The following is a 12,077-nucleotide window of genomic DNA, read 5'->3' as shown; positions in this document are numbered from 1 at the left end:
GCCCAAAATTGCACCAGTGATGTGATTGGAGACAGTGGGTGCCATTGCTTTGATGGTTGGTACATTCATTCCACCACCACCCCCCCCTCCCGGAAAAATTCGGAAAAAGCCATCCGACAGGGAGGTCAGACATCACGGCCCTCCACCACTGTCAGATCTGATCAACCAGGGAATACTATCTGCTACTGTAATTTCAAAGGTAGGGTGACTTACTTCCTGGGCAATAGCATCTGTGCCATTTATACAACAGCCGACCCACCGCGCCCCGTGAGTGGAACTCAATGGGTTTGCGGGGAAAGGGCTCCCAGGAGAGACAGCTAGCCGATGGGACACCAAACAAGAGAGCAGAAATTGGATGGGATACTGCTTCCTCGCTTACCTTGTACCTCACATGTGAATGCTGAAAACCCTGGACCAGCACCCTTTCCATCCTATGGCAAAAGCAAGGAATCTCACAACCGGAGCACTACTGGATGATAGCTTTCCCCTTCTACAGGGCAGCCTGCAATTCAAGGGAAATCATCAACCTGGCCGCAGTTTTGGAGATGGCCAACGGTACCACTAAGGCCATGGATGGCGTCCAGGATCAGGTGAGGCCATCACCGCTGAAATGATGGCGCTATGACAGACGGTTTTGCAGAACTGAATGGCTCTCGATTTTAATCTGGCTGAAAAAGAAGGTGCATGTGCTGTTATAGGACAAGAGTGCTGCACCTACATCCCAAATGAATCAGAGAACATTACCTCTCTCTCCGTTCACATTTAAAAGGAGGTAAATAAAATCCGGAAAATCCGGATGACCAACATGTCTTTAGTTCAAGAGTGGAGTTGTGGCCCTTCAGTGGCATGTTCGCAGGATGGAGCGGTATACTGCTACATTATACGATCATCATCACAGGAATACTCATACTTATTGCACTTTTTCCAATGTTTCTGGCCCCTTGTCAGCCAGTGCTTTTGCTCTACGCCCACAGGGGTATTTATACAAAGAGTCCCCCTAGAAGGAAGGGGTCCTCCGAGAGACCAAGGTGCAAATGATGAGGATGGAGACTATGACGACGTGGAAAGCCCTTCGGCTTATCCCAAGGGTTACTATCCACCCTTCTTACTCGCAAATAAAAATTAACTTGTACAACAACCCCAACACTGATAATCCTAGTGGTCACGGAAAGACAAAAGGAGGGAATGAGGAATTATATACAGAATTAAAAGGGCTAAAACCTAACTGACTTATTGGCAGCTTGACAAGTTGTGCTGTGAGAATAATGTATGAACAAAGTAGTGTTTGTTTCATGAGAAGGCTTCTCAGTCTACCCTTATCAAATTATGTGATAACAATGTATATCAACAGCTCCACGCAATATTCTGGGCTCACTTGGCTGCGGATTTTCCCAAGCTCTGTGAACAGGGACTCTAGTTCAACTGAGAATGCAAGCTTGCTAACAAACAGTATGTACTTTTAGGTAAACTGTGTTTAACAGGTATTCCTTGGGTCTGAACCTAAAGGCCTCTGGTAGAGAAGTAGATCAACAAATACACCCATTATTGTCCTTTCATGTAGATTCTGGTAGCACATTTAAGTGTCTACCCTTCATACATCAATTCAAGAATGTGAAAGCAAGTAGTTTTTGCATCACCTCAATGGACTTACAGCCACTTTTGGGGCACTGATGCTTCCTGATGCTTCACTGGTCTTCAAAGATCAAGGATTGATGGTAGCTCCTTCTGATTTGCCCATCTTAATTTCAGAGTGGACTTAGAACATAAGACATAGGAGCAAAACTAGATCATTCATCCCATCAAGTTTGCTCTGTCAATTGATCATGGCTGATTATTCCACTCTCCTACCTTCTCCCCATAACTTTTGACATCCTTATTAATCAAGAACTGTCAACCTCCACTTTAAATATACCCAATGTCTTGGCCTCCAAAGTTGTCTTTGGCAATTAATTCTACACACTCAACACCCTCTGGCTAAATAAATTCATCCTCATCTGTTCTAAAGGGATGTCTTTCGATCCCAGGGGTTCCCAACCTGAGGTACACTAACCCTTTGCTAAATGGTATTGGTCCATGGCATAAAAGAAGATTGGAAACCCATTTCTGAGGCTGTGCCCACTGGTCTTGGATTCCCCCAATATTGGAAACATCCTCTGCACATCCATTATCTCAGTTCTTCAATGATATCCTCCCTATTCTTCTAAACTCCAGCAAGTACAAACTCAGAGCCATCAAACGCTGCTCATAACTTAACCCTGTCATTCCCAGGATCAGTCTCATGAACTTCCTCTGAACCCACACCAATTGCCAGCACATCCTTTCTTAGATAAGGGGCCATAGAACGTTGTCCACTGACTCAACCTGTAAGCTAACCTTTAGGGAACCCTGCACGAGGATTCCCATATCCCTTTGCACCTCAGATTTTTGAATTTGCTCCTTGTTTAGAAAACAGTCTATGCCTTTATCCTACTACCGAAGACCATACACTTCTCTACACTGTATTCCATCTGTCACTTCTTAGCCAATTCTCCTAATCTGTCTAAATCTTTCTGCAGATTCCCTGCTTCCTCAACACTACCTGCCCCTCCACCTTTGTCTCATCCGCAAACCTCGTCACAAAGCCATCAATTCTGCTATCCAGGTTATTGACATATAATGTGAAAAGTAGTGACTCCAACACTGAACCCTGCAGAACACCACGTCACCAGCAAGCAACCATAAAAGCCCTCCTATCCACCTCCTGCTAGTCAGCCAATCTTCTATCCATGCTCGTATCTTTCCTGTAATACCATGGGGCTCTTATTTTGTTTAGCAGCCTTATACATGCTTTTACAAGTAGACTTGTAAAACAGGCATTTGAAAGATACTATTTGTTCACATATGAGCGTGTGGAAGAACTCATTGAGATGTATACAAGATTTGTTTTGGGATGTGGTGTGTGGGTGGGTGGGGGTGGGGGGATACAATAAAGTAGATGCTGAGAGCCTGTTTCTTCTCAATGACGAATCCAAATTGATGGTACATACTTTTAGGATGAGAGGATAGCCTTTCAGAGCTGAGAAGAAACATCACATAGCAGATTGTGAACCTTTAGAATTCTCTTTCGCCAAGAGGCTTCAGATGTTTAGCTATTGATTAATTTCAAGGTTGAGATTAACAGATTCTTGGACATCATAATCTGTAGTACTTGGAGAGTTCATTGAATTTGAGGCACTGTGGTCTACAAATGATGGAGCAAGTTCAAAGCACTGTATACATTGTAATTTTCATGTTCTTGTATCTCTACTGAGGCACTGAATCATCAGAATGCTGTACAAAAATCAACACCAATATAATACAATACAGAAACTTCACATCAGGACAGTCAACACCAGATTTTTAAAAAATGTAATCTGGCATCTGCTTCATTCTAAACTCCGACAAACCAAGCTCCTCACAAACATATTTCTTAGTCAGTATTCTATATTTAAACAGCTAAGGTAGTGACCCCTCAAGAACTGCCACAAAGTTTCTAAAAAATATTAAGTTTCCAGATGCTGCTAAGAAAAGTTCCTCAAAATCTTCATCTTAAAATATGTTTTGATTATGGAAGTACAAGACATGAAAAATGGCAATTTGGTTGAATGAGGTGACTGATGGCTAGAAATGTGATAATACTTTCAAGAATGCACCAGTCAGCTGGTAACTCAAGGTCAAGATTGCTCAGGAAAGTGGCAAAGGATGAGGATAGAATCTTCTGAATGAGCAGCCATTCTTCATTCTAGAGCCTAGAGTTTCTACAGGCATAATATATGTTCAGAGCAACTCCTGAAAAGGAAATATGCAGAGGCCAATATATAAAAACTGACATGTTATTTTTTTAATTCACTTTCTCTAATCAAGGGAACAGAAAGCATGAATATAGCAAGTGTAATTGCTAATCTTCTATCTCCAAGACTTCATATCTGCAACAAGAATACTGACACACACATATTCTGTGTACAAATCCAGCTACTCAATGCCTACTTATCTTTCTTACTAACAATTCTAACAACAGTGGACCTATCCAGAAATATCTAACGTCGTTTCAAACATTTTTCATGCCAAACCAACTGAATGCAAGAGTTCACATGACACTGTAGCCAGAACTAAAACTGTTACTTGTAAATACTTGTATTCACATTCTTCATCAACAGAACTTGAGGATGTTTTCAAGCACAGGTACACTTGACTATCTCAATATGTCATAATGCAATAGAAAGGGCATTTAGGATATAGACAGCCCTCTTAGTCAGTTTGCTGAAACTAGCTAATGGGACAAACTGGCCACCAAGACTGCAATCACTTCAGGTTACAGGAAAAGAATAAAACTGGTAAGCACAGTATCCATGCAAACATGGGCAGTTCATGGTTATTGTGGACTTGAAGAGCTGAAGGGCCTTTCTCTGTAACTCTGTCGCAATGGCAAACTGAGCAACACTCACCTTGGAATCAGAAGTCTGAAGAGGTTCAAGCTCCACCTCCAAAACTTGGGCACAAAATTTAGGCTGATATTTTCATGAAGCAGTAAGGTAGTGTTGTACTACTAGAGGGCAATTTTTTGGATGGGATGATAAATTAAGACCTGCTTTTCTCCCCTCTGAGGAATGAAATTAACTCATATTGTATATCAGCTCTGGAAACTGACATGTCCATAATTTAACAGCACTGATGTCCTCCCATAAATTCTCCAGAACTGATCATCTGGTCATTGTTATAAAGCTGCTCATAAACCATTACCAGTGCAAACCCATGACATTCCAAACAGCTTCACTCTATGTGAAGTTGCAAAAGATGTTGCACCTGGCTTTCCTCTGTCTTGCCTAGAGTGCTTCAACTAAATTGTCATTTTGATTAATATTACAAGAATTTGTCAAATTCCAATTTATTTCAAGTCCTCAGTATGTAAGGTAGCAGGTGCTTAGAACCCATATCATTCACAGTAGGGACTAGACCTCCACATTAACACCTTTATGACTGCACTTAAACAAGCCGATATTAATTTTCTAAATAACATGACAGATTGGAACTTGTGTGAGGTTAGAAATAATGTCAAAACTAAACATTACTAGCCACAGCAAATGACATGATAATTCATGCCGCATGCAGACACGTTCAATATTTGACATTTTTATACATTGTTGCAACATTGCAAATTTATACATTACACAATACTTATCAACACAAATGTGTCAAACACAAGCTCTTCAAGCAAAATAAAAAGGGATTTAATATTAAAACTAATTTAACCCTCTGAGTGCTGTAAGATGTGTGAATAAAAAATTCGTCTGAAGTTTAATACTAATGCAGTATAATGCAAATAAAGTCCAAATAGTTTGAATTTGCTGGATTTCAACTTAAGAGCTCTGGAAACTGACATGTCCAAACTCATTTCATGGTCTCATTATTCCCTTATGATATGGAATCATATGCAAACTTTTTACTCTTAAACTAAGTGCACACGTTGCTTATAATTTTCACTATTGAGAACTGCCTTGCCTTTTTAGAGCAACTTGTGGTTGTACAATTCTGGATTGGGTGTTATGTAATGACCCAGATTTGATTAGGGAGCTTAAGGTAAAGGAACCCTAAGGAAAACAGTAATCATAATGTGACAGAATTCACCATACAATTTGAGAGGGTGAAGTTAAGTCACATTTATCAGTATTACAGTGGAGTAAAGGGAATTACACAGTCATGAGAGGTACTGGCCAAAGTTTATTGGAAGGGGACACTAGCAGGGATGGCAGCAGAAAAGCAGTGGCTGAAAATATCTGAGAGCGATTTGGAAGGTGCCAGCAAGGTACATCCCAAAGATGAAGAACTATTCTAGAGGGAGGATGAGGTAATCCTGTCTGACAAGGGGAGTCAAATACTGCATAAAAGCAAAAGAAAGGGCATGTAATATAGCAGAAGTTAAAGAAAGAGTGGATATTGTACTGCTGGAAAATGATGCTGGAGAGGTTGTAATGGGGTTCAAAGAAATGGCCAATGAACTGACAATGAAATGTACTTTACATTAGTCTTCACTGTGGAAGGCACTAGCAGAATGCCAGAAATGCCAGAGTGTCATGGGGCAGAATTGAGTGTAATTGCTATTACTAAGGAGGTGCTTGGGCTGCTGTAAAGTCTGGAGGTGCATAAATCAGCTGGACCAGGTGGGCTACACCCCAGAGTTCTGAAAGAGGTAGCTGAAGATATTGTGGAGGCATTAGTAATGATTCTGGAATGGTTCGGGAGGACTCAAAATTTGCAAATGTCACTCGACTCTTTGGGAAACGAGGAAAGCAAAAGAAAGGAAATTATAGGCCAGTTAGCCTACCACAGTTGTTAGAAAGATGTAGGAGTCTGTTATTTAGGATGGGGTTTCACGGTACTTGGAAGCACATGACAAAATAGGCCAACGTCAGCATCTTGCCTGTCAAATCTCTTAGAATTCCTTGAGGAAATAACAACTAGGATAGACAAAGGAGTCAAATGTATGTTGTGTACTTGGATTTTCAGAAGGTGTTTGACAAGGTTCTACACATGAGGCTGCTTAACAAGAGTCCATGATATTACTGGATTTATACCAACATGGATAGAAAATTGAGTGACTGACAGGAGGAAAAGTGTGGGAATAAAGGGGGCCTTTTCTGGTTGGCTTCCAGTGACAGATGGTGCTTAGCAGGAGTCAGTGTTGGAATTGCTTCTTTTCAAGTTATTTGTCAGTGATTTTAATGAAGGAATTGATGGCTTTGCAGCCAAGTTTGCGGATGATACAAGAACAGGTGAAGGAGCAAGTAGTGCTGAAGAATAAGGGTGTCTACAGAACTGAAAAGGGCCTTGGGAGTCCTTCAGCAGGATTCCCCAAAGGTTAATTTGCAGGCAAAGTCAGTGGTAAGACAGACAAATGCAATGTTAGCATTCATTTCAAGAGGACTAGAATACAAAAGCAAGGATGTAATGCTGAGAGTTTATAAGGCATTAGTTAGACCGTACTTGGGAGTATTGTGAGCAGCTTTGGGTTCTTTATCCAAGAAAAGGTGTGCTGGTTTTGGAAATGCACAAAAATTAAAAGGTTAACATACCAGAAGCGTTTGATGACTCTAGGACTGTCCTTGCTGGAGTTTAGAAGAATAAGGGGAGGTCTCATTGAAACTTATCCAATAATGGCAGGCCTAGATAGGGTCGGTATGGAGAGGATGTTTCTTATAGTGGGGGAATCTAGGACCAGGAGGCACATCCATTTAGAACAGAGATGAGGAAATTTTTTTTAAGTCAGAGGGTGGTGAATCTGTGGAAATCATTGCCACAGACATCTGTGCAGACCAAGTCATTGTGTACTTTTAAAGTGGAAAGTGATAGTTTCAGGGCATCATTGGTAACAGGAAGAAAACAGGGTTGAGAGAAATAATAAATCAGCCATGATGGAATGACAGAGCAGACTTGATGAGCCAAAGAGCCAAATTCTGCTCTTATGTCTTGTGGTCTTAAGATGTAATAAATTAGGGATCACAAGCGCAGAGCGAATGCTCCAAGTCTAATATAAATGGTATTAGAATCCCTTCAAGACTATTTAAATTTAATGCTCATAATATATTTAAGCCAATTTCGCACGTCATTTAACTAGGCCAAGTACAAGGACTCTACAACATATTCTGACTCAATAACATCTTCCGCATTAATCACGCTAAAAGTAGTCATGGTAATCATCCGCAGCTCAGTACCTGTCCAATAACTCCCACCTGCTCTTGCCGCGCACAAAGCCAAGCATGAGCACTCACCCCCCCCCCCCGCCACGCATCCGTGCCGAGCATGGTTGCTCAACCCCCGCCGCACTCCCGAGTGGAGCGTGCACACGCTCACCCCCAGCCGCGAGCCCATGCCGAGCGTGCGCACGCTCACCCCCAGCCGTGAGCCCATACCCCTCCGGCTACGCTCCCAAGCAGAGCACCCATACCCACCGCAGCTATGCTTCCAAGCCCATAAACCCCAGCTATACTCCCAAGCTTAGCATGTGCACCCCCGTCCGGTTGCTTTGCAATTCAACACCACCTGCAAAAGCTTCTATTAAATCACAGATTCTACAACTATTCATGTACCTGCAACTCTATTTCCCTTGGCTTTAAGTTAGATCTCTGCCTTCTTGTTCTGGAAGTACCATGACACTTATTGGCATCCCCTAGTGTCATATCCTTCACTAACCTGAACTGAGATAATAAGCAGGCAACATCCTACTTAGTTGTACAAGGTGTCATATCTAGGGCCAATCATACATTCAGGCAACAGCCAAGATGATTCTCATCCACAGCCAAAAGTTCTGATCTTTTTTATCTTCCTACTGGTACCTCATTTGAAGCCAAGTAATGCAGCACATGTTGAACCACATTTCAATGCTTAAATCTGATGCACTTGTATGTGTGTGCACACATATCTGCACATACTCACAAACACACACAATGTCAGTAAAGAAAGACCTTAAGAGGAATTTGCCAGTACTCAGAGGGTTACATATACACAATCACAGAATCATAAAAATAAAAACACAGTAAGTAAAGAAGATAAGGCACCTGGAGACATCTGACACTGGGCATGCTCTGCAGGCATCTCAGTGCGCACATGCTCTCTACCAGGTTGGAGCAGCCTAGCCACAAAGACCTGGGCACAGAACACTGCAGGATAACAAAAGGAAGGAAGAGAAGCAGTTAGAAGCCAGACACGATCTGATTGAAGTAGGTTACTTTATTTGTTAGTAATTTATAAACAGAAGGCTTAGGTCAGACAAGAAGTTGAAATTCAACAGTAACATTAAATGAGCCTCATAAATCATTTCAGAACACATGAATACAGTAACTAAGGATAACGCAATATGCAAGTTATTGGAAAAAGCCACTGAATCTAACACATATTCCTTAAAATTATCCCACTTTCTTTTCACTTTCCTCAGTCCTCGTTCTCAGGGTAAATTAAAGTTTCAAGACTTGCAATACCTCTTATTACTACTTTCGTAAATTAAATCCCTCAGTAGCCCTTTTGCTGCAGACTATACAACTCTATTAGAATGATGACTGAACGACCAGAATATAATAATCAGTAGTAGACCATTCAGTCCCTCCAGTCTGCTCTATTTCATAACTTACTTTATAATCTCCCCATGTTGAATATTTCTGTATTGAGCATGCAGATGAGCATACTGTAAAGCATATTCCAATAAAATCACCTGTAAAAACCAGGCCTGGAAGTTCCCAATATATAAAAAATACTAAGCTAATATTAAAAATATGCAATCATTCTCAACAGCTAATAGTAGGAGAGACCTACTACGGCAGGGATGTAAGGGCTCGATCACATGAAGAGCCAACAGATCAGGAAGGTGACAAGAAATCAGCATCAGCTAAAAAACTAGAAGGGCACAAAAAGGTGTCAGCATGAAAAAGTGTGAACGATAAAAGGAAAATGCACTACACGTGGCAGAACAGTTCTGAATGCCCAAATTCCAAACTCATGAAGTGATACAAGAAAACGTACTTGAAAAGTACACTTATGTTGTAGTTATGTACACTTATGAAGTGGTTCATTTTGGTAGGTCAAATATGATGGCAGACTCTTGGCAGTGTGGAGGATCAGAGGGATCTTGGGGTCCGATCCCATAGGACGCTCAAAGCAGCTGTGCAGGTTGACTCTGTGGTTAAGAAGGCATACGGTGTATTGGCCTTCATCAATCGTGGAATTGAATTTAGGAGCCGAGAGGTATGTTGCAGCTATATATGACCCTGGTCAGACCCCACTTGGAATACTGTGCTCAGTTCTGGTCGCCTCACTACAGGAAGGATGTGGAAACCATAGAAAGGGTGCAGAGGAAATTTACAAGGATATTGCCTGGATTGGGGAGCAAGCCTTATGAAAACAGGTTGCGTGAACTCGGGCCTTTTCTCCTTCAAGCGACGGAGGATGAGAGGTGACCTGATAGAGGTGTATAAAATGATGAGAGGCATTGATTGTGTGGATAGTCAGAGGCTTTTTCCCAGGGCTGAAATGGCTGCCACAAGAGGGCACAGGTTTAAGGTGTTTGAGAGTAGGCACAGAGGAGATGACAGGGGTAAGCTTTTTTTTAAAACTCAGAGTGGTGAGTGCATGGAATGGGCTGCTGGCAACGGTGGTGGAGGCAGATATGATAGGGTCTTTTAAGAGACTCCTGGATAGGTACATCGAGCTCAGAAAAATAGAGGGCTATGGGTAACCCTAGTAATTTCTAAGGTAGGGACATGTGCGGTACAACTTTGTGGGCAGAAGGGCCTGTATTGTGCTGTAGGTTTTCTATGTTAACAGAGTGCAGAGTGGAAGGTAACAACACAAGAAATGGGACAAGTAGACAACATGGTCCATGAGCCAGTTCCACCATCCAAAAAGATCATGCTTTACTGCTGACTTGATTGCATCACTAACTCCAGTTTTTAGCCCAGTCTTAACTATCCAAAAGGCCAAAAATTTGTCTCAGCTCTGAATGTTTAATTTTTCAACCTCCACATTTCTCTGGTAAAGAGAATTTCAAAGGTTCAAAATAGCCAGAAGAAATTTCTCCAAATCTCACTCTTAAATGGGCAACCTTCATCCTGAAATTATGTCCTCTGGTTCTAGATTAACTCAAACGGAAATATCTGTAGTACCCATTCTGTCAAGCCCACCTATCATCAGTAAAATAACTTGGTTCTTCTAAACTCCAGCAAGTACAACTCCAAGTTAGAACCACTCTCTTCAACACAGGAATTAAACCAGGTCAAAACAACTCAAAGTACGGTCTAACTGTACAGCTGCAGCAGCAGCAGAGACATGCTCTATCCTCTTTACAGTTTAAGCCAACATTCCATCTCTTCTAATTATTTGCTCTATGTGCTAACCTACCATATGTTTTAAATGAGAATACTTAGATGCCCAATACTGCAGCACTTGAAGTTTCTTATGTTTTCTATCCACAAGAGATCTCTGCTTTACTGTACCAATGATGCCTGTCCATAGTAATAGGTCCTTCAGCCAGCCCACAATGCCTGTGCCAACCATGATGCTAATCCAAACTAATCCATTTTACCTGCACAGGGTCTATATCCCTCCATTCCCTGCCTGTACACATGCCTGTATAAACTCCTCTTAAATACTGCTATTGTTTAGGAGCAGATAGGGAGGAGTACATAGGGAGACAGATTCCAGAAAGGAGCAATAATAACAGGGTTGTTGTGGTGGGAGATTTTAATTTCCCAAATATTGATTGGCTTCTCCCTAGAATGAGGGGTTTAGATGTGGTGAGTTTGTTAGGTGTGTTCAGGAAGGTTCCTTGACACAATATGTAGATAAGCCTACAAGAGGAGAGGCTGTACTTGATCTGGTATTGGGAAATGAACCTGGTCAGGTGTCAGGTCTCGCAGTGAGAGAGCATTTTAGAGATTGTGATTACAATTCTATCTCCTTTACCATAGCATTGGAGAGGGATAAGAACAGACAAGTTAGGGAAATGTTTAATTGGAGTAAGGGGAAATATGAGGCTATCAGGCAGGAACTTGGAAGCATAAATTGGAAATAGATGTTCTCAGGGAAACGTACGGAAGAAATGTGGCAAATGTTCAGGGGTTATTTGCGTGGGGTCCTGCGTAGATATGTTCCAATGAGACAGGGAAAGGTTGGTAGGGCAGGAATCGTGGTGTACAAAGGCTGTTGTAAATTTAGTCAAGAAGAGCTTACAAAAGGTTCAAAAAACTACATAATGATAGAGATCTAGAAGATTATAAGGCTAGCAGAAAGGAGCTTAAGGATGAAATTAGAAAAGCCAGAAGGAGCCATGAGAAGGCCCTGGCAGACAGGATTAAGGAAAACTCCAAGGCATTCTACAAGTACGTGAAGAGCAAGAGGATAAGACATAAGAGAATAGGACCAATCAAATGTGACAGTGTAAAAGTGTGTATGGAACCAGAGGATATGGCAGAGGTACTTAATGAGTACTTTGCTTCAGTATTCACTATGGAAAAGGATCTTAGCCATTGTAGGGATGACTTACAGTGGACTGAAAAGCTTGAGCATGTAGATAT

At 41.6% G+C, this 12,077-nt stretch overlaps 1 protein-coding gene across 5 annotated transcripts in view; it reads right to left on the bottom strand.

The window, feature by feature from the left end:
* LOC140200336 (F-box/WD repeat-containing protein 11) overlaps positions 1-12,077 on the bottom strand; it is a 279,942-nt gene that overhangs the window by 221,916 nt on the left and 45,949 nt on the right. For 2 of the 5 annotated variants that reach the window (XM_072263523.1, XM_072263522.1), the window contains exon 2: positions 8,571-8,672. The exons of the other annotated variants lie outside the window; for them this stretch is intronic. In XM_072263523.1, the coding sequence (XP_072119624.1) occupies positions 8,571-8,672 (102 nt within the window). The remainder of the gene's footprint in view (positions 1-8,570; positions 8,673-12,077) is intronic. 5 annotated transcript variants of the gene reach the window in all.

The sequence above is a fragment of the Mobula birostris genome, chromosome 7 (genome assembly GCF_030028105.1).
Source record: "Mobula birostris isolate sMobBir1 chromosome 7, sMobBir1.hap1, whole genome shotgun sequence".
Classification (NCBI taxonomy): domain Eukaryota; kingdom Metazoa; phylum Chordata; class Chondrichthyes; order Myliobatiformes; family Myliobatidae; genus Mobula; species Mobula birostris.
Note: the sequence above shows the minus strand (reverse complement) of the source record. Positions and strands in the feature narration are given on the sequence as shown.